Here is a 25,426-nt window from a genome sequence, read left to right on the forward strand (position 1 = left end):
ATTTTGGACGCTGTGGTACATTTACTGCTCCTCGGTGCCCGGGACCCCAGGCTGTGGGACCCCTGCCTGGCGCCCCCCCCCCCCCCCCCCCCCCCAGGACAGGACAGGCACAGGGCTCGCGCTGGCTCGGTGTGAATGTGACGTCACTGCTGCTTTGCATAAGCGCCGGGCCTCGCGGCCCTGATTGGACCACGCGCGGGATTCAATGTGCATTTCCTCCCATGACCGCCACCACCACGCGTCTTCTCAACCTTCAATTCAACGTTCGGTGGGACTCGTCGGTCACTCCCCCAGCCCGAGCCCATCCTTTATGAAGGGGAGCAGCCTGCCGCCGCCTCCGCCGCTCAAACGTGGAGGGAAGGACACGGAGAAGCGACGCCCGCCGCCGCCGCCTGCGCGCCTCTATTGTTGGTCCGGGTGAAAATTGACGGCTCCGTCGACACATTCGGCGCTTTTCACTTCCGTGCTGGAGCCAGAGGGATTCTCCAGTCTCCGGTCTCCAGTCTCCAGTCTCCGGTCTTCGGTCTCCGGTCTTCGGCGGCGGTTGAGAGGTACAGAGGATTTACGACCGAGTACCGTTTCTGGCGCGGGACACCATTTAAGCTAAATTCTCCATCTATCAATATCATTTTAACAGCAAACTAGCCCGTCATCAAGACGAAGCGTACAGTCTTCATTGGGGGGAAGTGCTGAATGCACCGACGCCCTCTTTGTGATGCGGAGCGGCCGACGTGCGGCTGGACGTGTTGATGGATGTGCGTGGCTGTTGGCTCGGCAGCGGCGCGGAGCGACTGGGCGGTGGTTTCAACGTGGGTCGGGGGGGTCACGCCCCGCAAACATTTATATTCTGGTGTGCGTGCGCGTGCGTGCGTGCAAGATAACGAGGGTCGGAGCTGGCCACGGTGTGGCTCAGGTCCAGCCGCCCGGCTGCGTGTGTTCGCGCCCACGTCGCGCGCGGTCCGCTATTGTTGTGCGCCGCCGCACTGGGCCTTCTGCTGCACCGGGGGCGAGCTCGGCGTGTCTGTTCCCCTCGGGACAAACGGTGTCGTCGAAGCTCCACTCGAGGCTTGGACCAAACACCGCCCGAAACTCGTAAAGCAATGGTGACACAAAGGGAGGTCCATGGGGAGGAACGGGGGGGGGGCTTGACAAGGTCCCAGAACAACACGAGGGTGAGTGTGACAATAGTGGAACATGTTGGACACAATAAATCCTTCAAAACACAAGTGCCCCGGGCCTTTAACGATCCGAGGAGCTCGCAGCCCGTGGACTCCAAGGTCCCTCCTGGGCTATTAAAAAGTTCCCTGGGGTTACGCCCCTGCCCTTTGTGTATCAGCCGTGATCGGTTTAAATCACTGTATGCTTTATATGTATCAGCAGCATGTCATGCATCAATGGTTTTGATCTGGAGTAGCTGACACGTTGGATTTATGGCCTCCCCACTTGTTTCTTGCCAAGCTTTCCATCGCCTGTTTTCATACTTCCATCCGTGCACGATCAGCGATCTCCGTCTTGACTTGGCAGGGCGATATGAGAAGAAGGGGAAGCCTAGATGGAGCTCAGACTATCAGACGGCATCGTCTGCAGATCGCCGCAATAGAGGCAGGATGTTGCTTATCAGTCAGGTTTTGGCTCAGCGTCTACATTACATAAGGGGCTGTGTTGTGTTTAGGGCTGTGTGGTAGTAGTGGGCAGAGTTTGGGTGTAGCAGTCTATCCTTGGCTTCAGAAAGGTATTTCACATGCCGACCCTCATGCTGCTGTCGCCGGGGCGTGAGAGTTGTTGCTGAGGAGTTTAACGTCACCGGGCTGTGAAACCGAGTGTGAATGATACATGCACATGCTCTCTTCCCCTAATGCCTCTCTTGACATTCTGTCTAAGCTCCAAGGTCCCATTGCAGGGTCACCTATACTGTGAGTCGCATTTTAGGGACTGAAGCCCCCAAAAGCTACAAATCAGGTCTGACTGCATTATGAGAAGAAAGTCTGACCTCACTCTTTGAAAGGTGCCCTCAAACGCAGCAGGGAGACAGTCTTCTTTTGTCTCAGTATCCCCTAATCCATTTTGCACAGCTCAGTAGTATCTTTGTCAATAAAAAAGTTAGAAAATATGATGAGACAATATTGTATTTTGCAGGTACTTTTAATTGGATGGTCGTCCAGTCACCCATTGTGTGAGAAAACTTTTTGTTTTTCCTCCTTAAGTTTCTGAATCACAATAAGTACACATACAGTATATTTAAGTAGTGACACATTTGAAGATGGCAAAAAGCAGAAGTGACAATAAAAAATGTCCATTGAGCATTGTTGTAGGACAGCATATTATTCTACATCGCGACACTGCTTATGTTGGGGTTAATTGCGCCCCAGGGAGGTCTAACTTCCTGTTAAACCTCTTATGGGATTTGGAAGGGATAGTGCTGAGTATGAAGTACTGTTGCTACCCATCCCAGATACAGAGCATGTGAAAGTCAGTTGTGTTTGACAGCTGGGGTCACTGACACTCCCAACGGAAGAAATGTTGGTTTCGTTTTCATTTGATCGTTATTGTGAAGTGATGTCTGAGACATGCCATCAATTCAAACATTAGTTATTCTCATGAAATTATGGAAAGCATTTAAGTGTCAAGATGATAAAACAATGTGTAGGAGGTTGTTGTTTTTAGCTGTCTCCAGGACCCCAAACAAAACAATGATTTTTTTACGGGAACATCTTCATCCATTCAAGGCATTCCTTTTGGTCACTCTCCGGGGCGACACCATCTTATTTTAATAGAGGCAAGGAGCAGGTTCTCGGAAAGACCCACATCCCCCGCCATATATCCAGCCTCCAAATTGGGACACAGCCTGAGCTTATACACTGCAAAGACTCTTCCCCAGTCCACACCTCTGTTTCCCCTTCCTCTTCCTAAAGGCCAAAGCAAGCCAGAAGTGGAGCTCAAAATAGTTCCCTCCTTTCAGTGCATTTTTTAACCCCGAGCAAAGTGGTTGGATGAGATAATTTAAAAAAAGGAAAGGAAAGCGTTATGTAAAGACACTAAGTTCATGCCACTTTCATAGGATGACCAGGAGTAAAGAAACTAGAGCCTGACTGATATATCGGCTGGCCGATGATAGGAGAGTTTCACAGGCGTATTGGTTTGTTTTTTGAAATGAAAACTTTTATTTCACAAAATACATTTTGCAGAAAAGATGTGCGTTTCTGTTTACAGTTTGTTAAAAAAATATGTGTATTTTCTTAATTCAAGTCCTATAGAATTGGTTGTTAGTTTTCTTTTTATAATTTTTTTATTAAAAGTGTTTATGGTTAATTTTTACAATATCCAGCCTCAGTTGTGTGCTTTTCATGTTTAATCATGAGGAAATCGGCATGAACGTCTTAATATAGATGTCATTCATCGGAAGAAGATACAAGCCTGATGTGTTGAGTCAGGGGAATGCCTGTCCTGTGTTTTCACTTGAATATATCTTGAAAACCTTTAAGCTTCAAGATTTTAGCTGAGAAAGGCCTGTGAATGAAAAGTGGTCACCTTAAGTCTGTAGTATCAGCTTAACTGTTACATGGTGTGATATACTGCAGGATTAACGCATGTTATGGTTGATGTTCAGATTTGCGCGAGATCATGGGCATCACCAGTGCAACAGCTGTGAGGGGTAATGTTGGACGTCGGAGTCGAGGGTTCAAATTTCTTCACCACCACAACTGTACAATGTGAGAACAGAATGTACGTACTTAACAATTACTCTCTGCCTTTAACAGGCGTCAGTCTTTTGGTATTTTTATAGTCATAGAGGAGCAGATTTTAAAGATGCATTTATTCACCTCTGAAACATAATGAAACGGATTTTAGTAAAAGTAAAAAAGGTACTTTGTCTTCACAGGATTATCTGATCTGTTAAGACACATTTCCAATTAATGAATAATTGTTGCAAATGGCTTGTGTTGGGTTCAGGGCTTAATCAGCTGATCAATTTCTTGATGAATAATTTTGTTTGTGTGATGTCAGAATATCATTGGAAAATGTACAAATCGTTTTTCTTGAACGCCTTGGTGCTGGTTGGTCTAATCTGTGAAGGCTATTATTTGTACCACAGGGATGTTGGCACTTCTGTCCCTTGTCTGAGGACTCGCTCAAAAGTCAGGGCAGCTGAGTGGAAAGAACAAGCCCTGTACAGCACAGAGCATTTGCATCTGCTTGGAAGTCAGCTGCTTTTTTTACAGCCTGGCTGCAACCAGTGTCTGCCTCAGTCCCACACCCGTGGAAATTCAAGCCCAACGCTGTCCGGATCTGCTGCATCTGTTTTAGGGTGACGTTCGAGGTTAAACTGCATTTCACCATTCACCACTCAGGTTTGTTGTATGTCTCCTGTGTTGCTCTTGGCTGCTGAGCTGTAACACTCGTCACTGTGGTTTGGAGGCTGGCTCTCTCCTGCCCATTAGGATAAAGTGGTGGACGCCTGGCGCTGCATTTTTAGGTTCTCAGTCTGTCTGGGACTGTGACGCTGGGCTCGGTGCACTATAATTATTGAAAGTGTAATTCAGCACTTTGATAGTCTGTTTGTTAGCTGACTTTGGACGCCTTACATACCACCTCACAGACATATATTTTGCTTTGAATTGCCACTGTTAACTTTTTATTTTTGAATAACAAATTGGTAAGGTGCAATTGCATTGAATTTGCTGTGGCATGGGTTGCAGCATTGTAATGGGCTTTATTTGCAGCTAATAAGAAATATAAGTTGTGAGTGAGTGTGTGCGCAGCTGGATAAAAGGGGAGGGGGCTTAGGCACTGTATATTTTATGAGAAGGGCATTTACTTAACATAGCAGCTGTCAATCCTGGAGCTGCTGTACATTTTGATCTATTTGGTTATTGAACCACTTCTGCCACAGCTGCTATGAGGGTTTGCGTTTGTTTGTGTTGAGCTGGCTGGGCATATCTCGTTATCATTCTTTGCATTTCCTCGGTTGGCATGAGAAAATCAATCCTGTGTGGCGAGTGATTCGTTTGTGTGTGTATGTCGCACAGTCCAGGGGTGTGGCTGTCAGAGAGAGAGGCAGGCAGGCGAGGTGTGGGATCAGTGTCCATCTGGCCTCAGCTCACCCTGCCCCGTCATAGGCACGGTAACTGATCTGCCCCTCGGGCTCTCCAGCATTATATTGACTATCTGCCTGCCTGTCTATAGCCAGTTGGCTGGTGCACAGGAGTAGACTAGCCGCTGACTTTTAATATGGCAAAACTGATGTCAGCTTTGGCTCGTCTCAGACAGAAATCACTTGATTTAATTATTTTGTTTTATGTTGAATTCAAGTTGCTGAAAATGCCAAAGGCCTTTTAACACAAAAAGGGTGTGAGCAGGAGGTAGTGTCACCCTTTTTTCCCCCCTCATGCCTGCACAGTCTTATCCAGCCCCATTCCACTTTTATTTGTTAGTTGACAGCAGAAAGCAACAGGAAATATGGGAAAAGAGAAGGAGATTGCATGGGACAAAGGTCCTTGGCAAGAAATGAGCAAGGCTGGTCTAAATCTATTTTATAGCCCTGGTTTCACCGTACGGCTCCCTCCCTACCTTTTTTATTTTTTATTTTCAATCCATTTAAAACAGTCCCTCTGACTGTCCCAATCTTTTCATATATCCTCTCTTAAAGTGATTGGCTAGACACTGCTAGACTTTTGTGAACAGGTGTGTCCATACGCGGAAGTTTAATGTGTCTGGTGATTAAACCCCATGTAACTGAGATTGCTGATCTGAAGAGATGGAGAGAGAATGTGCAAGTAATCCAGCAAGGAAAAAAACAGACCTGAAGCTGATACTTTATTTTTTGTAATCCTATAATAAATTAGTAATGTGCGGGGGACTAGCTGCAGACCTGAGTGTTTCTGGGTAAAGATTCAGCTATGACAGGCCAGTAGACCCCAGTGAAGAGGTTAAACAATGACATCATCCCTGTGTCATATGTGCATCGGCTCTGTGAAAGGTGTCATCCATCCGTCCCTCCTTCACCCTGCGGCCTGTTCGATATTCCTGGGGTCTTTTGGGTGAAGTTACCCGTGCCAGCTGCTCCTCCATCCGGTCACACCAGTTAATCCCCACGCAGCCCACCCCCACTCCCATCGGCACCATGCCTGAGGGGGTTACATGGTGCAAAGTGCAGACAATAGGGTTGTCTGCCCACCCTCCCCCTCATGGTACCCTAATGTTAAACTCAGTTCAGCACACAAACACTTAAGGTGATCGTTATTATTGTCAGCTGACCTCCGGGTACATGCAGACAATACCACCCAACTGCATTTTCCCGCTCCGCCGTCAGGCTGTCCTGATGGCAGCACGGCCTAGCTCGGTTCTCTCTGAAAACCTGACGGGTTTAGAACAGATTGTAACCCCTTTCCCCGCAGCCTTTCAGGCCACTGCACTGCCAGTAGCTGGAGTCCACTCTCTTAAAGGCTAACTGGCTTAGTCCACTTAACTTGTAGCCACACTTAACCACCTGCTCCTAATGGCCTTTATGAGTAGCTTACAGTCACTTAGCACATGGTTAGTGTCCTTATGGAATTGATTAGAATCGGCTGCATGCTTAACACCGAGGCCCAGCCTCAGGGCCCACCCATTTAAACTGTCTTGTCTAATGGAGCATCCCTACCATCTTTTCAGTTCAAAAATACAAACAGAATATGACGTTGTTCAATTCCCATGGAGCTGTGACTGCCTTCAATCCAATAAAAGTTTTAAACCATATACCCTCGCTTTTGACTATGCCGTACTTAAGGGGGGTGAGGGGTGTTGCACACTTGCTGCTATCTGGGCTAATCATTGTATGTTTAATGACACAGAGTAGGGTTTCACTTTATAGGACATGACCATGTCATGGTTTGGACTATGAAAGTTTAGGCTAATTTCTCATGTTGGGTTAGCAGCTCGATCAGGCCATGTTTGTCTTAGGTTGTTCTTACTTTGGAGACTTTGTCAACTAAGAGTCAAGTTATTCAGGACAAGCAACCAACAAAGCTGCCAGATCACTGAGGCGTAATGCTGTTCTTTGTCTACAGATAGCATGGTGCATGGACTGCCAGTCATTTGGTTAAGTGTTTCTCAGGGCTGCGTGGTTGGGTGATGTTTTTAGAATGCATTCATGAATGCATTATCCACTAAATGGGATGTTGACAACAGGGGTTGGATACAGGTAATGGTGGAGTGCTTTCTTTGGCATCATGCAGCTTAAACAATTGACTGCTGTTGCATATTCAGAACCAAAGCAAGTTGTCCACTACACATCAATGTAAAATAAATTATAGTTGTGTATTTCAGTGGAGGTTTTATTTCATAATACGATGCTTTGACAAATATGCTCTAAAGGAATCAGTGGCTGCAGTGGCTGTTACTGTCTCTATCAGGAACAAAAACTGATGTATGTGTACATGGTAGAAGCAGTGTTGACACACTGTGTGTTTCTGTGGTTTTGATTTTGTGTGACACTGCTGAGAAAGAATTCCAGCGTGTTCTTACAGCCTCCTCCCTCACTGCGTCCCACAAGGAGTGGTTCTGTTAAGCTTTCTGCATGTGAGGTTTCTGTGGTCTGTCAGGAAGTCTGCTCATGAACGCAACTAGCGATGATCATGATGTCATCTCCACTCTACTCTACTCACCTTGGGCCATGCTTAATAACTTTGTGCAATGTTTCATAAGAAAAAAATCTTAATGTTACATGACAGCAGAGGCAGTACTCTAGTAGTTTTATGAGTGAGGCTGCATCCATACTTCTACGTTTGCATTTTAAAACCTAAACAATCAGACAAACATTTGAGCTCTATATCAGTTTTGATCCCCATCCATACTAACGCACCTGAAAAAATATAGGACGTGACCATTAAACAGGAAGCAGATTATTTAGTCTGCAGTGGGTTACTTGGTTACAGAAAATACTACGAATTAGAACGAGCAGGGGTTTCTTTTCTTGGACCGATGTGGTGGAACTAGTACTTAAAGTAAGTGTTTACAACGCTTTGCATTCACCACTGGTGGTTGAGAATCATGACCGCATGATTGATAAGATCCAATCAGGAAGCAAGTGACGGTGACTGTCATCTTTTCCAAATGTCTCCATTTGTGCTCATCCATACTAAAATGCAGCCCTGCCTAAAACGGGGCAAGCAGCATTTTCAAACTTCTCAGTTTTATGTGCTCAAAAACTGCAGATTAGTGAGGATGACCCACGTAAACGTAGCAGCAGTGTGACATGTTTTAAAACGAAAACGTGTTCAAGTGGATGTTGCTGTGTTTCATAGATAAAAGGCTTTCCATTTGACCACAGCTGTGCTCATCACAGCCAGCGGGACATTGAGCCAAAAGTCAATAATCCACTGGCTGTGTTGCATGGACAGTGATAGCGGCTGACAAGCTACATCATCCTTCACTGATGTTTATTGATGTGTATTTGTTGTTTCAGGTTGGGTGTGCAGGTTATGCATCAACCTTCAAATGTTTTTCATTTGATTCTTCCCTTTTCTCCTCATTTGAAAAAATATAAATAGACGTAAATACACAGGAAACTGTTGAATGGAGAGTGTGATCAAATGCCTGTTAGTGTAAGAGTGCGTGAGAGGGTTGTTGCCTTTTTGTTTTCATAGTTTCATAAAACTACATTATCATGTGTTTTTGCCCTTGGAGAACTCATTGCATTCTTCTTTTAATGTTCTCTCCTCCTTAGCTTGTACTTTATTGCCTTCATTAATCTTAACTGAAAGACGTCACAAGTTAGTTTTGTGATACTGATGTCAGCCAGAGCACAAGTCAAACTGGATCAAGATTCTCTTTCTGTGAAGGACTCATGGTGTCCTACTTTTGTGTGTTAGTGCAAGTGGATTCAACAGTGCAGAGCAGCGTATTCACAAATTTAGGCTCCTATGTACTCAACCCCTCGTGTGTCGTGAACTAAACACTTGGTGATAATACAGAAACTGCACTGCTGCCTTGTATGGTCAGATGGAGCAGCACGCACGCACGCACACACAGCGTCTCATTTCTTGGCGTCAATTTACCTTTTAACAGGAATTTGCTCTCAGATACTTCATTGATCATTGAAGACAGCTGCAGTAACTTCTGATGGTTTCTCTAATAGGGGTTGTAGTTGTAACAGCACATTGGTGTGTAAGGCCCTGTTCAGACCTAATATTAACATGTGTCTCAGGTGATCTGATCACAGGTTGGATACACACATTGACAATACATCTACGATCCGATCCGAGACCACATTCAGATGTGGGTGCATGTGGTCACATTCCTTTAGCAGTATGAACACAAATGTGACTGTCCTGGTCCACATTGAAGGACCATCTACTCATACACCCGCTACAGTTTAATTTGAGGTTGGGAAGGAAACCCCCTTCTTCTCACAAACACAATTAAATCTCTTGTTTTGCCCTTCCTTCCACTGCATGAGCAGATCACTATCTTCCTCTTAACCTTCTCAGTCCTCTTACAGTTGCGCGCGCTGCTGCCTGTGTTTCTTCCTGTACACATGCATCTCCCTTGGACACACACCAAAAGAAAGTCACTGAACAAACGGACAGAGAGTTTTAATGTCTCCTTTGTAAACATCATCGTACCCCACTCTCCTAACATTGTTTACCAAACTCTCCCTAACCCGTATGCTCAGTCAGGTTCACCAGACAGCGTTAGTTTGTTTTAAATGTCAAAAGGTGCGGCTTTAGTAAGAATGAAGACATGAATCAAGTGGTCCTATGGAATTAAAAGAATGCAGGAAATGGTGGGCCACAATTTTTTAGTTTTGTATTTATGTAAAAAATGCAAATGCCATTTTCACATTACACAAACTTTTTATCCAAACAATCTATGCTTGCTCACACACACATTATGGGGTGTAACGATTCTCCATGGTTCAGTTTGTTTGTTTCAGTTTTTTTGAATATCCAAAAAAGATGTTCTCACACTGCTGACTTGAATGTGCCTGGGGTGGGGGGGCCTACAATATCTGTTATGATCATCTTGAGCTAATTCAATTTGCCTAACTTTCATGCAGGCATGAACTGGACCAGAATAGTCAAATGATAAATTCAGCTAAAGGCAATAAAATTGGTGAAATGCGTAATATTTGTAAAATTTTACTGCTTGTCCTCACTTAAACTCAAGCTGTGGGGAGCTGTTCTGCAACTTTGTGGAATTTGGTATCACGGTTTTAGTCCCTTTTAGAATCAACACGCACGTGCGCGTGTGTTGTCACTGAAGTCGGCAGTGCTGGAATGTGGATTGGTCGGATGTGCTCCTGATACCGTTGCTGCTTTAGGCATTCACTTTCTACCATCACCCATCTTGGAGCAGATGTAGCATTGACCTGAAAGTAGAAAGTCAACATCAGGCAGATAAAGTAGTTGGTTTCAACTTCAAACTAAGGATACAATTCTCCAATAAAGCAGGAACTCACCACAACTGAGCTGCTGAAAAGATTGTTTTATGTAGAACGATTTGTATCATTAATCATAATGGCTGCCAATAATTTGTCTTTCTGTCAGCTAAGCATTTCAGGTCTGATACAAAAATCGAGGAAAATTACATCTTCAATTTTCAGCAACTGGCATGTTTTGGTATTTACCTGCAGTTTAGACCCACCATCAATCTCGTGTTAGTCTTTTGGCTGTTTATATTTATAGTTGCAAAATTGTGGCAGCAGTCTGAGGTAAATCTACAGATGACATTAAGCCCCAGCATCTGTATCAACAGCCCCCTCCCCCCTCCCCCCTCCCACCACCACCACCACCAGCAGTCTGAAGCTTGCATTCCAAACCCCTGCCACGCTCTCAACACAGCTAAATCCCTCTCTGCTTGTATTAGACAAAGTATTAAAAGTGACCCATTTTGTCAGGCTCCACTGCCAATGTCTGGATGTGTAGAGCAACAGACTGAGGGAAGGGATATGACAGACGCAATCAAACCGCCTCAAGACCGGTCAGGAGTAGGGTTTTATGACGCATAAGGCCATATTTCTTTGTTAGGAGTAGAATGTAAATATCACTGAGGCCACCGAGTTCTTTCTGTGTCTAGACAGACTCCCTCCAACAATCTTACACAGTGATGGTTGGATTTATAAACACACACCCTTCTCCTGCTTTGGCTTAACATGCACTGCTGCAGCTTTTTCTGCCGTCGTGCCTTTGTGTTTTCAACGTCACAATACTTGCAACACATTTTAATGGTCACCATAGGTATTGAGCTAATTGTGCCATTAGCCGTGTGAGGCTGGCGAGAAAAAAGGCCTGCTGCGCCCAGAATATGGTTTAAACTCCTCAGTGAACTGGGATTTGTTATGCAAATGTTGGCATGAGAGAGGGGGTTTTCTTTGTATTCCATCAAAATCTTCATCTGTTCATCTTGCCCGAACAGACCATTTTAAAAATGCTGTTAGTGCTGTTGTGCAGTCAGTTACCTGAACATAAAATCTGCAACTTTGACCCAGCGTGACCCCAGAGAGATGTCAACAGCTAGTGTTGGTGTCAAGTGTGTCATTTTGTTGTGAAAACAAACGCCCGCGCTGGGGAGCAGTCTCACTGTAATTTAGTAAAACATCACTTATCCATGCTTGCATGCTTGCATGCATGGACGGGATTTTAATGATCCACTCACTTCCTCTCTGCTGCGTTGTATAGTTTTCAGCTGGTCAGAGATGATGCTGTTACTTGCCCAGAAAGGAGTCATCACATTGGCAATGTGATTCATGCTGTTATCTGCTAAGCCCCTGGCATTAGTAGCTGGACTTGCAAAACTATGCCATGTCATGAGCAGTGCCATTGCAACAACCCCGTCTCACTGCACCTTGTGTTTGGAGCAGCTCCCTCCTGTCTGTGTGGAGTTAATTGAAAAAAAGAACCATCTTCTATTCTCAAAGAGCAAGTTTCACCTGATTTAAATACTTTTTCGACACAAACATCGCAACCTGTCAAGATTCAAATCTAGGAGGATGTGTCAGGAGCCACCTAGCCTGATTTTCTAGGGGGTTTTCTGCTGTAACAGTTTCTACAAAGTGACAGTGGAAAAGAGACAGATTTGTTCTTGTTTGTACAGTTGTTTGGTTTGCAATTTGCTAATAGCTCTATAACCTTTCCAGTTTGTATAAATGGAGTAACGATAATGGATTTGATCCACACAGATTTGTCCCAATGCATCTGCATATGAGCTAGTCCATTGTCATTTAAGTCTTGATATTTTCCAAAAGTAGCAACAATCCACACATTGTATTGTTGGAAAGGAAGCGGAGTAGTGTAGTGAAACCTGCCTGTGAGAGATTTGTAACCACAGAGACCAGAGAATAACAAGATTTATAACAGTAGACGGCAGGAGTGAGTGCTCAGTTTCAAGGTAAGCACTGTGCTCCTCTTTTCCATGGCTGAACCAGAGGGCTGGATTTAAGGGTTTTATACTAGAGATTGGGAGTTTTGCTGGCTGTATGGCAGTGTTGTGTGGTTGCCATCTGTGTGGAGTGTGAGGTTATATCTTCAAAGGTTATCGGTGCTAATCTGGGCAAACAAGTTGGTTCAGAATTGACAACCAAAGATCCATTTTCGCATTTTTGTCATTCGATCTAGGAATCTTTTTTTTTTTTTCAGCTAAACTTCAGTGCATTCAATTTGCTTTACAAACATAAAATCAAAAGCACCTCGGTGTCACGTTACTGCAGATGTTAATGTGTAACTGTTGAACAAAATGTTTCCTGGACTTTGGACAAGAATGTTGCTGCTTCTGCCAGAGAATTGTTCCTTAAATGTCTTTCAGTTCGGGATGAATACAACTGCCTTTTTTCATTGTAAAGGTAAAACTAGGTTCTAGTAGTCCTGGGTTATAATTATTGGACACTGTGTGGCTGCAGTCTGAGCAGTCAGTGATCTAATGTCTGTGGAAAATCGTGCACTTGGAAACTGTTTCAAATATATTTCTTTTTTTTGTAATGCTCAATGGCTTGCATGTCATGCATCATCTGTAGACATGTGCCCGAGCTAATCTAATTAGTTGTTATGGTTTGTTTTTCATTCTTACTCCTGTAACCCTTCCGGTTTTTTTCTAAATCTTTTTTTCATCCACAACTTTTGAAAGATTTTGTTTTGTCACATTGCTTTTGGTTCCTTAAACACGTCTGTGCTTTTTTTCTATCCATCTCAATCTTTCATTTTCTCCTCAGTCCATCTCTTGCACAGCTTGTTTCCTGGGCCACACATAGTTTCTACTGGTTAGACCATCTGTGTAGCAGTTTACTGGAAGCAAATCTCCTTGCTGTTGGGAGAAGAGGGAGTACGGGAGCAACGAATCGAGCAGAACAAGTGGCTATATGAAAGTAATCGGGAGGGGGTGGGTAGAGGCTACTATGGTCAGAGAGGGGCAGAGGAATGGGGAGTGTGGGTGGAGAGGATGATTGAAGGGAAGTGGAATAAACCTATAATGGATCTGGAAAGAGCTCTGTCCAGTCAGAGCAAGTTCTTCACTGCAGCCTCTTATAATTTCTCTGCGACTTGATGATCACCATCTGTATTTGCTCAACATACACAAAGACAATGACTGACAAATGGGCCATTTAGTGCTCGTTGTCAGTCTCTTCACTTTCCTCATTCTGTGGGTTGTGTGTCATGGCAGGAAATCGTGAAGCCTCTCTTGGCTCTGTGCTCCAGACCACAGCTTTTTCCCCTTTCAATTTCAAGATGCTGGAAGCCATTTGGAGCACAGTCACAATGGTCATGTTTTTTTTCTCCATTTCTGCCCCATAATGTACCGTTCAAAAATTCCACTGTACCTTTTGTTGTGGCATTTTAATAGCGATTGTTGAGTTAATTTTGCCTAATCACGCATTATCATGCATTATTGTCGGTTCTGTGTTAGATGAGTGGTTAAGAGTTGTTGGCCTCTCACTCTGCTCACTTCCTGTTTTTCTGACTGCTTTAAATTCCATGGAGGCCTCTTACCATAAATGGCTCTTCCTTTGGCAAACAGTGACATGTTTATCACATGACTTCATGAGTAGTGCAGCATGGTGCCAGTCTGTATTGAAAAGCCAGAGATCAATTCTTGTTTTGCTTTTCTTTTACAGGAAATTGAAGTGAGAGAGGAACTGGCCATTCAAGAACCCCTGGACCCCATTAAGCGGCAGCAACATCAGTGTCCACACCTTAGGAGGAGGGAATGAAACCGGATGGGGTTACCATGGAAACCCCGGAGCCCACTGAAGCCGCAGCGATAGCAGAGCCCTCCTTGTCGCAGGACAACGCAACGGAGCAGACGTCATCTCAACCAGAGGAAACTGCAAATGATGCAGCTCCTGCGGCTGCTCCAAAGGCCAGTGGCAAGCCAGTGGCGGTAGACCCCAAAGTCAAACCAAAAGCTGTTACCAGTAAAACACAGCCCAAACCCAAATCTGCAGGAGTTTCTGGATCCAACTCACGGCCAGGTGCTGCTTCGCACCGCACGGTAAATGACGTAAAATCCTCTCACAGTGTTTCTGCAGCTGCGGCTAAGAAAACAGCAGCAACAACTGCAGCGAAAGCAGCAGCAGCATCAGCAGCAGGAGCTGTACCTAAAAGACCATTGGGTGCAGCAGTAGCAGTTTCCACCTCAGTCAAGAACCAAACTAGAGTGCCTGAAAAGAAGCCTGTTGGACCTCCCAGGACTACCTCTGTTGCTGCTGCCACAGTAACAAATGGTACCAAAACAACAACAACAACATCAACAGTGAATGGCACTCCTAAGAAGAAACCAGTGGCTGAGACTGTTAATCTTACAAGACCGAAAACCACAGGTGGGTCCTGAATGAGATGAGTGAAACGAAATGTGGTGTTAGAAAGAATTTCATGTCAGTTTTTCCTAATGTGTTCTTTTCTTTCCAATTTCTATGCATTCTCATCATTTTATCATTGTATTATAGCTACTGCCAGCAGACCAGCAGCATCTACTGCCCCAAAACCCAGCACTTCGACTACAGCAAGTCGTGTTGCTGCTGCTTCAAGAACAAGGTATGAATTCCCAAATCAATTCATTTTGACAAAGTAACTAATACCATTCTTTCTCCCTGTCCTCCTCTTTCTCGTCATGGTTCTTCCTCTCTGAGATCTGAACTTTGTGATCCCCCTTTTAAAAACTCGATGGGGGGAAGACTTTGTTTATCTTGATGTCCAGAAAGGGGGAGCAGCAGAGAATGATGCCTATTGTTTCTTCGGGCTGTTACTGAGTCAAATTTCGCTTTAAGAGTGTGAGTCATGTCAGCAGAAATAACCTGAGACAGAGCGCCTTATCAGAGCCCATGATACTACGGCCCTGTCCACACAATTGCGAATTTGCTGTAAATATGCAGAAGTCTTGCACGTATGGGCCTCCCGTCCAGACGCACCTGGAGTTTTCGCTGCCTGAAAACGCACTCTTTTGAATCCAGTTCCCAGGGTGGAGAAGATAAATCTCCCCCCCCCCTATGTTTGTGTATTTGAGTTTGTGTGAACGCCAGATACGCATACAAGGATTTCATCGCCCCACCCCTCGACCCTCGCCCGCGGCAGCTCCGACAACAACAATGGCGGACTACAGGCTTGTAGCCCAGTGCGAGTCGCAACAGCAGTTCGCACTCAGAATCGGACCAAACAAAGGAGTCTCCTTTTCGCTTCTCCCTCGCCATCTTTGTGCTGTTGTTGTTGTTCGGCTTCTTCTTCTACGAGTATTTGTATGCTCCGCCTCTTCTTCTTTTTTGGTGGAGTTCTGTAGCAGAAAACAGCGCCACATATAGGCCGGGAATAGGTACTATAGTGTTTCCACAGCTAGATGCGTCTTTCCAATGAATCCATCATTACAGAGAAGTTTCAGGCCCCCCTGCTGAGGAAAATGGGGGGGGGGATCGTTTTCGAAATATCTTGTGGTGTGGACGGGGCCTTAAGAACTGCTGCTTTGTTCCGAACAGACCCCCTAGCTGCAAACAGCCCCACCTCCCCAGGGCAGAGAGCTATTGACTAGGCCTCTAATCCCTCTCATTGTGGGCTAGTGGTTTGGATAGGTTGTGATGTAGTTGGACTTGCTCAAGTGCTGCTATCGAGGACGATCATTTGACTGAATTTCATAGTTGACCTCGTCTTTTGCTGCCATTTCAACTTGAGGGCCTTCCCTTGACATAAATTCAAGATTTTCACGTGAGATCTAGCCTTCTGACGTATTTTTTGGGCAAACATCATTATCAGCCGGATGCTAAAGCTATACTGTAGCTACAAAAATAAAATCTTGCAATTACAAGATTTGAACTTGATTAATGCGATAGTCAACTGCTTAAAGTCCGGACAATCACCAACACCAATCCAACATCTTTCCGCAGGATGTGGTGCTCTGTACTGAAAGGGCCTGATTGGATTCTGCTTCCACACGTCTTCTGCCTCAATGTTCTCTTATTGAATAAGGGAAGAATGTGCTTCGTCACTGTTTGCTGAAGCAGCAGAGGGTAATTGAACTCCTCTTTGCTACAGGAAGTAAAATAAATGCCTGTTGTTCGAAATAACACCTCAGATTGTTATTTACCTCTAGATGCTCAAAATACTTATTTCACACAGTAGACAAAGCTATTTGTTGAAGTATGTCTGAAATTAACAATTACTTCATGATCAGTCTTATGTAGTAATCTTTTTTCCCCTATTAATTAACTTATTCCAGAATGAAACTACCATCTCCATATCCTAGTTCCTTAACTCAAAGGTCCCTCAACTGAATGTTTGTTTCTTTTTTTTTTTGTTTACTAGCAGTTGAAAAACATCACGTTTCATTTACAGTGGAATAAAAGAAAAGCAGCGAACTACAACGACAACAACTAAACATCTGCCCAACAGTGATAGAAATTTCTATGTTGGATTTAACAAGAATGACCATGAGCACTTTTATTCAGTGTTTACAATGCAACACAAGGTAGACTGTGGAATAATAGAGGTCAGACTAGGAGTGTTTGCTCTTAATGGTGTGTATATTGTGTGTCCACTGAATTAATCAGATGAAGCATTTGAAGTGTGGGAGTCTGATTACAGTAACACATAATCCTTATTGTTGCTCGCTCCAGACGTGACATCGGGCCCTCACCACTCAGCTTGAAACACAGAGCACATCAGGAGACCAGCAGCAGGTGTCTGCCCTCGTGACAGACGATGCATTTTGAATGCTGTGACACCTGCGCGTGTGTGTGTGTGTGTGTGTGTGTGTGTGTGTGTGATGGCTAAGTCAGTAGCGTGTCAAATTCTTTGTGTAGCAACTACAGCAGTGGTGTGTGTTTCTGTCAGGGTCCGTGTTCTTGCTGTCTCTCTGGCAGAGTCGCGCGCTAACACACAGACCTCTCAGATCAAGCAGTGACTTGCATTAGTCATGACAGTTGTAGTACTATCCTTCCATTGCAACATATGCAGCAGTATCGAGTGGTCTTGAATGATGTGATAAAGTACACAGACAGATGTAGTTGCTTCACCACAGGTCCATTGTTTCTTCTTTGTAATTTTTCAGCCCTTAGTTTGTAATTCCAACCATCACATTCTTACGTTGCCGAGACGACAGCAGTCATGGCAGGCCCAAAGTGTTGCACAGGAACCCACATTAACATTTTTCAAATCAAGTGTCTGCAGGTAAATCTGTCGTCTCATCTTGACCTCGTGACAAACAGCATAGACACTATGAAGCCAACAAGCGTGTAGTAGCTCACTCCTGCCTGGGTCCAACTGTAAAGACCAGCCCCTCTCATTAAGTATTGATGTAGATTTGTCCAAAGGGAGGAACCAAAATATATTGGGGGGTTTTAAATTATTTTATTTTTACCAGAGTCTCTGTCAGTAAGATAAGACAGTAAGATTTAGTGAGATGTATGGCTATGAACTCCTGTGTATAAGATATGTGCTTGGGGAAGGTGAGAATAAGATTTGATAAGAAACAAAAGTAGGAATATACATGACATACATGGTGAATTTTAGTACACACATTAATGAGGCTGGGTACGTTCAGCTCTGTTGATATCGTGTGTAACTAAAATGTTTGAAGACGTACAATTCATCTGCATAACACGAGGATGTCTCGTCCCTATGATCACTGAGAAACATTGATAAATGGATTTGAGGCTACATGTAAAACGTGTCTCTCTGCTCTGCTCTACTCCAGTGATGGGTTATGGTGTCATTGCACTGACTGAGTAATCAGTCTTTGTCTGTCCCATCCCCTCTTTCAATCTCCCTTCTCTTCCCCCTCATCCCTCTTTTTCTTTTGCCGTCTGTGCTTGCACAGTGCCGGGCATTTGGCCAGGATTTTGGCCCTCAATATGTAAAGCTGGACCTGCTGTAATAGAGAATTTATTAAAACTATACCAAATACAATAATGGTCGTCCTACTTTCACCATATAATCTCTGTGTTGCTCTGTCGGACATCAAACTGTCACTTCTCCCCGACGGTCTCGGCAGGGAGCAGGATTACTGTCCAAACAGCAAAGGCAAATGGTATCTATCACGGTGACAGTGGGTGTCTAGGGCCTCGTGAGAGCCAACGCTGTCTGCCCTTCTATTGCTAGGAAGCTACACTTCATCCAAACTCTCCACTGAGCTGATTCAGTCTTCCTCTCTTTTATTGTCAGGGAGATAACTGTGGGCCCACACAAGCCTTAGGAATGTGTGCTCCTCTCAGGAAGGAGTAAAGCAGCTGGTTTTGGACAGCCTACAAGCCACACAAGGCATTGTAAGAGTGCTTTATTTTCATTTGTTGTCTCGGAGGGGGCTCTTGAAGTGATGAGGGGGAAAAGGGCGAGACTGGAAGAATGTGTACTTAAACTGCATACATTTTTTTATTTGTAGGAGGGCTAACTGCCACAAGGATACATCCTGACCAAGAACTCTCCTTTTCTCTATGCCTTGATTAAAACAGAATAATTTAATCCACAGGCATCGGCATGCCAAGTGAGTTTAGCCTCCCAGCTGTATTTTTAGAGGAACAAGAGCAGAGCGAGTCGTGAATGGAGGAGGTGTGGCTTCATCAAATCTCCCCTGCCTCATGTTTACACTTTGATTTTTGGCCCAGCAGATGTTGCAGCTGCTCAGTATGTTAATGCCACGGCTGTGTTGTTCTGCATCTGTCGTAAACATTTGTGAATATTGATTGTCAAACAAAAGAGTCCCCTAAAGTGAAACGGTGTCTCTGTGCTTACCTTTGCCCTTAAGAAGACCCCTTGTTTGGTCATCGAAATCGTGTAGTTGGCTGTGTAGCTCCTCTCATCCTCTCTGCCCTGTGATTTGTATTGATTTCAACCCTCTGTTGGCAAGAAATGTAATCCATACTAATACACCAACAACACAACCACCAGCCCACACCCACAGGGGTTGTTTGGAGTATGGGCATTAGTGGGGCCGTTTATTCCTCTCTGCCGTCCCTCTGGATCAAACCTTTATGAGTTATCATAAAACAGTGGAGGGAGGAGTTTGGGGTTATATTGTGTCTGTGACCTCCCCTTATCCTCTTTTAGTCCCAACTCTTAACTCCTCTCTCCACATCTCACTCTGATCAGAGAAGGCCAGTCACTCAGAGTTGTCTGCCTTGATTCCTGTAATTGAGTGGTCATGTCAATTCAGATTTTGCTGACATGCGGGATTGGATATGAAAAATGACCTCAATTAGCTGCACTTCACATGGCAACCCAAATCTCATCACGACAGCCAATCGTACTGTCCCGCTGCTCTGAGTCCTGGTCTCCAGTGGCTTTGTGATCTCAGGGCGAAACAAATGGTCATTGTAATGGTTATTGTCATGTGGGAGCGGCATCTGTGTGCAGGCATGCTGCTCCGCTGAAAGCCATCAAAGTTTCTGCGTCTTTGTCAGCTCATGTGCACATCATCAGCCACATCAGCAGACCGAATCCAGATGAAGATATTGTTGTAATTGATGGTCGGGTCACACAGCTCCTCAAGGCAATTGGGTTCGATTATACGGCTCTTGTTGTTGTGAAAAGTCCATCTGTTTGATTAGAAACAGATGTCATGCAGATTATTTACAGTGCTGAGGTTTTGCTTTATTTTTCAACACCAGGGTTCAAGTGTAGAAATGAGGACTAGTGCCGCCTGCGGCTGACTACTCGCTTTTTTAAACTGGCTGAATTTGTCTGTAGGTTAGCCAGTGCGGCGGTGCGTCTCAGCACAGACCATGTCAAAATGTTGGAGCCTGACGAGACGAATGTGTTGTGTGGAGATTTGACAGAGCCAAATATAACTCAGCATAAGCAACATTCAGATTTAAGTTGGGTTACAGTTTATCATATCACTGCACTGAAAGGCTGATGAACTGATGTCACCTGACTCACCTTAATTCAAGTGTTAAATACTAAAACAGGCTGCTGTGCTGACACTGGCAGTAGTTCATGATCAGTGTCAGTCGAGCTGTTCAGAGCATGTCTGGTGTTTTTGGAATAGGACGTGTGTCTATTGTGCCCTGAAACGAATTGCTGAATAACATTATAAATTAGTACTGACTCTTTGACAGATGCCTAAAACTACTTTACTACTATTACGTGCTAGGACAAAACATGACCACACATCCAAACACGTTTCAGTCAGGAAGCAACTGATTAATTCAGTACGGATTGTGATTTGACTTTGACTCCTGATGCTGTGCCATATATCAAAGAAGTGTGTTGTGGCACAATGTGTAAAGTGAGTAATGTGTGTGCACAAATGGTTTGATTGCTGGTCCAGTGTTTCCCACTAGGTTTACTGGTGTGGGGGGGTTAGGGCTCATTAGGGTTAGGGTTCACAAATCACGTTAAGTTTCATCCACAATCTTTCATACAGGAATGAAGAATAAGGTGTATAAGGAAAGTGTCCTGAAATTACTTCTGCTTGACATTATATGTAAAATACACAAAAAAAAATCAATCAAATCAATTTGACATTGATTTGATGTCAAATGTGATGATGTCAAATCCCCAACGGGAGCTCCACTGATTCAAGGACTCCTTAAGGAATCTCATAGGTTGTGTCCAAGGATGACGGTGACATTCAGACAAGTGTTTATTTGTTTTTTGCTACTTTTATATGAAGGTTGGTTCACATCTACTAGGTGAACAAACCATGACATCCAGTTTTTAGGCAGTAGTCCACAGTGCGTCTATGCTAAAGGCAAATCTAATGGAACGGGATGTGTGCTCCTAAGAGAAGAGTCTGGGAGAGGAAGAGAGGAAGGTGGGGAGTTGTAGCTGCTGTTGAAGTGACTGAGTGGATTAGTGCAGTGTCACATAAGGACTCCTCCAAACAGTACACCAAGAGTGTACTACAGGATTGATCTTTTTTTTCACTCCACTGGACTGTAGGGGTTGTCAGCTGTTATCCCCCTTTGTGTTCTTTTACCCGCTCTTCTCCTTGGTCACCTCTTAATTTATCCTTTTGTTCTGCTCACCATTACTACCCCCCATCCTTTCCTTCTCCACAGAAACTCTCTTTCGGCTCCTGTCACTTTTCATTGCCTCCAATCTCATCTTCTCTACCTCCACCTGTCATTCTTCCTCTGTTCAAGCTTTCCATTCCCATTACATCTTGTATTTTTTCTCAGTACAGGAGGTATAAATGTGATAGATGGATATTACTGGGCTCCCATTTTTGAAATTGTGTTTACATCATGACGGGTCATTCATTTATGCTTGTTAATGCATGTAGAGGAACAGCCTCACATTTCACGTTCGGACCTTTTGCACACCAACAAATGGAAACAGCAGAGTTTTGGTTGGCAGTGTTTGTTGCCACCTGAACATGTCTTTGTTTCTCTGCCTCCAGGCCTGCGACAGCTCCCTCAACGGCTCGACCCGCATCCACCACATCCAGGCCCACCACAGCTACAACCAAGCCCTCCATCACTGCAACGACTAAAACCACTGCTTCTAGACTTACCACAGCGCCATCTACTGGCAGGATCACAACAGCACCGCCTCCTAAAACTGCTGCTGCCAAGAAAGGTTAGAAGTTATCTTTGTTGTGAACAGGAGGCACTTTTATGAAGCCATTTTGTAGAGATGATACATCTCTGTGTTTGAGGGTTTTTTCCCCCTTTGGAGGAGTGGATTGTCTAAACATTTTTTGAATTTTAAACCTTTAAATGTCTATAATAAGGTAGCAGAAAGTGTTTGACTAAGTCCTATAAATCTATTTATAAATGGTTTAATCCATGATGATAGATTCCCTTTGAATCTGTGGACTGAAAACAGAAATAACTACTGTAAAAGTGTCTGATATAAGTTTTTATTAAGTGACACTGTGAGCACTGAGCTAAAATATAACAAAAATGCTCGGTTGAAATTGACAATTCATAAAATTATTTTATTATTGATTGAGGGAATTGATTGATTTTTTTCTGTTTTTCTCTTTATGCCAGATGTTGGTCGACCACCCTCTGCTGCAGTGGCTCAAAAGTCCACAACAGCTACAACATCAGCTGCTTCCAAAAAACCTGAACCCTCTAAACCCACGGCCACTGCAAAGCTCAACTCTGCTACCAAATGGTCTACAACAGCAAAGGCAACAGACTCCAAGGTGTCACAGTCCAAAACTCAATCGCCCGCGAAACCTCCCACAATTAAACCAGTAGCTCTTGTTCGGTTCCCTGCCCTTAACAAACCCCCCCTCGGCCGAACCCCACCTTCCTCTCCAGCCAGCAAACCTGCAAGTGGCAGCACCCCTCAGTCAAAACGTGGAACCAAACCCACACAGGCTGTCCCACCTTTCACTGCCACCAAGAAGACGGGGGCTTCAAATAAAACCAGAGCTGCTTTACAAGCAGCCGGTACAGTGGTGGCAGCTGCCACAGTATCGACTATTCTCACAGATACACAAGCAGAGGCTGCAGTGACCTTACCACAAGGATCCTTCCCTGCTGCCTCTGCACCAGAGGAAGTCCCTCCCCCAGTCTTGGTACAGGATACCCCACCAGAAGTGGTACCTCAAGACACTGTGCAAAGCCATGCAGCTGCACCTTCTCCTCCACAAAGCCCTGTCAGGACCACCTTACCAGAAGCCTCTGCACCCCAAGAGCAGCTAGAAAGCAGTGCTCCCTTACTAACAACGCAGGAGCAGATCCCTGCCCCGGCTGAGCCTACGTTACCCGTGGCCTCTCTTCTTGACCTATGCGAAGAATCTGTTTACTTGTTAACTCACCAAACGCCCTCCACATCCAAAGCCTTCCCAGCACCATCAAATGCCATCCCTCAGATAGTTCCTCCTGCCAATCTGAATGAGGAGGAGGATGAGGAGGAGAGGGAGGGAAGCCAGCTGGTTTCTGTGTCTGAAATGAGTGGGACCACACAGCCTACAGAAGAGTCCCGTCCCGGTTCAGCTGGACCGGTGGCGGGGTCTGCTTGGAGAGCCGGTGGCGCCTTGCTCTCCGAGCTGGACTCTGAGGATGTAAGCGGCAGCCAGCAGGGTGCGTCCGAGTTGAGCGCCCCAGGTGTCCTGGAGGGCACAGAGAGCATGGACGATCTGGGAGACGGAAGTCTCAAAGGAGCCATTGACATGGAAGGAGCCTCGGCAGGATCCCCTGACTTTGAGAAGGTGCCCGACATACCTGTCAATGACTTTGACGAGGATGACGAGGACGACGACTACGATCGGGTGTGTGACATGGATGTGGGTTCAGAGCGGACAGATGAATTGCAGAGACCCAGGCATGATAATGATGTGAATGATGAGGAGCAGGAGGAGGAGGATGAGGATGAAGACGTGGACATGGCCAGTGAGGGGGTGACAGAGAGTGGGCTGGAGAGCTATGGGAATGCAGATGAAGATGACTTTGATGAGGATGAAAGGCTGGACAACTTAAACAGAGTTGACCAGCTGCCTCCTCCCCCTCCCCTGCTGCCATCTGCCCCCGCTGCTCAGTGGGACCAGCCAAACCCCTTTGCTGATCCCTGGGCAGAACCTGTTAAGCCACAGCAGGTTCCGGAACACGTCCCCTCGGTCGGAGGAGAAGCTGCAGCAAGCCTATTGGCAGACCCCTGGCAAGCAGACTCTGAGACCCCAACTCAGAACCCAGCCCAAGCCTGGCTAGAACTAGGCTCTGCTCCTTTTGTCATTGAAAGCCAAGATACTCCTCATCATTCATCTGTCAAAGATGAGCCTCAAAATCTGGAGGCCCAGTTGCATTTGGATCAATCCAGCCCAGCCTTGATGCAGACCCTGGCCCCAGCTCCCCTCTCTGCCCCAGGGATGTCTCTATCAAGCACCGTGAGCAGTGACACCAGCACAACTGAAAAACTTGGTGACTACAATCGAGATGACAAGCTCCAGCCTCGAGACGTGCAAGCTCCACAGCTTTCTCCCCAGCTGGACCTGGGCATACACTTGGACAGAGGAGAGGACGAAGGAGAGGAGGAAGAGGCCGAGGCAGAGACCCTGCCAGCAGATGAAGTTCTGGGAGCCCCTGTAACTGCCCCCACTTCCAACCCCTCCTCATCATCAGTAACAGAAGACGAGGCCAGCGACACGGAGGGAGAAGCTCAACTGGATGACTCCTTGGAGAGTCCAGCGCTCGGCCACATCACCTTCGACAGCCAGCCCCCAGCGCAGCGCTGCCTGTCCACTGTGGAGGAGGGAGAGGAGCTGGAGATGGCAGGTGGAGATACCACCCCGCCTTCGGCCACTTCATTGGCGTCTTATGGCTTTGACACCATGACCACAGCTTCAAATTCGAACGCCCAGTCCACAGGGGAGAGCTGCATCAAGAGCCCTGGCATCTTCTCCCTGGAGGAGCTGCCCGAGGAGGCCAAGGAGCCTGGCCTAATCCCACAGCCTCTCACCCAGCCGTGCCTCGCTGCTGCAGAGCAGCAGTACATCGAGTGTGGGAAGCAGGAAGCAGAGTCAGCCGAGCTCGTCCTGGAGGAAGCGGCGGGGTCAGAGGAAGCCACAGACCCTTCGTCCACTTTGCCGAAACCAGAGGAACACCCAGATGACATCCAGCCTCCTTACTATTCTGCTATCTGTGAAAAGACTGAGAACTCTTTTGCAGGTAATGTATAGTTCCTCATCTCCCTAACAGCCTGAATAACGCCCCTCGTCTCCCTCCGGCCCTGTTCTACTCTCCCCTCAAATAATATCTCACTGTTGTTGTTCCTGTTGTCAGCGTTTGTCCTGAAATCTCTGGGGGTGGACATAATCAAAGTTAAAGTTAAAAAACAGAGAGCAAAAAAAAAGGGAAGAAATAAGAGGAAAGCAATGGCTCTGATATAACATTTCTATTATGAGTATACGGCTTAAATTCCTGTATGTGCAATAGCTACTTTTTACTCCTAATGTGTGAGCGTATCTGGGTTTCGGTGAGTGTTGTCGCCCTGAACTGGCATGGATTGGACTTAAAGAGGGAAAACAAGAAAATCAATGGTAACAAAAGAATTGTGGAATGAAATGTTTGACATGTTTTCAC

General features: G+C 45.4%; 1 protein-coding gene across 3 annotated transcripts in view; it reads left to right on the forward strand.

Annotated features, from left to right (window-relative positions):
• Positions 1-199: 199 nt before the first annotated feature.
• Positions 200-25,426, forward strand: part of si:ch211-214c7.4 (mucin-5AC) — a 30,963-nt gene continuing 5,736 nt past the window's right edge. Inside the window, exons 1-5 of one of the 3 annotated variants that reach the window (XM_035636006.2) lie at positions 200-551; positions 14,084-14,788; positions 14,915-15,002; positions 21,793-21,971; positions 22,388-25,012. In XM_035636006.2, the coding sequence (XP_035491899.2) occupies positions 14,176-14,788; positions 14,915-15,002; positions 21,793-21,971; positions 22,388-25,012 (3,505 nt within the window). In that variant the 5' untranslated portion in view covers positions 200-551; positions 14,084-14,175. Of the gene's footprint in view, positions 552-12,741; positions 12,818-14,083; positions 14,789-14,914; positions 15,003-21,792; positions 21,972-22,387; positions 25,013-25,426 lie in introns of those variants that run through there. The other 2 variants (XM_047333676.1, XM_035636007.2) reach the window with 2 other exon arrangements.

This window comes from Scophthalmus maximus, chromosome 8, assembly GCF_022379125.1.
Source record: "Scophthalmus maximus strain ysfricsl-2021 chromosome 8, ASM2237912v1, whole genome shotgun sequence".
Taxonomy (NCBI): Eukaryota; Metazoa; Chordata; class Actinopteri; order Pleuronectiformes; family Scophthalmidae; genus Scophthalmus; species Scophthalmus maximus.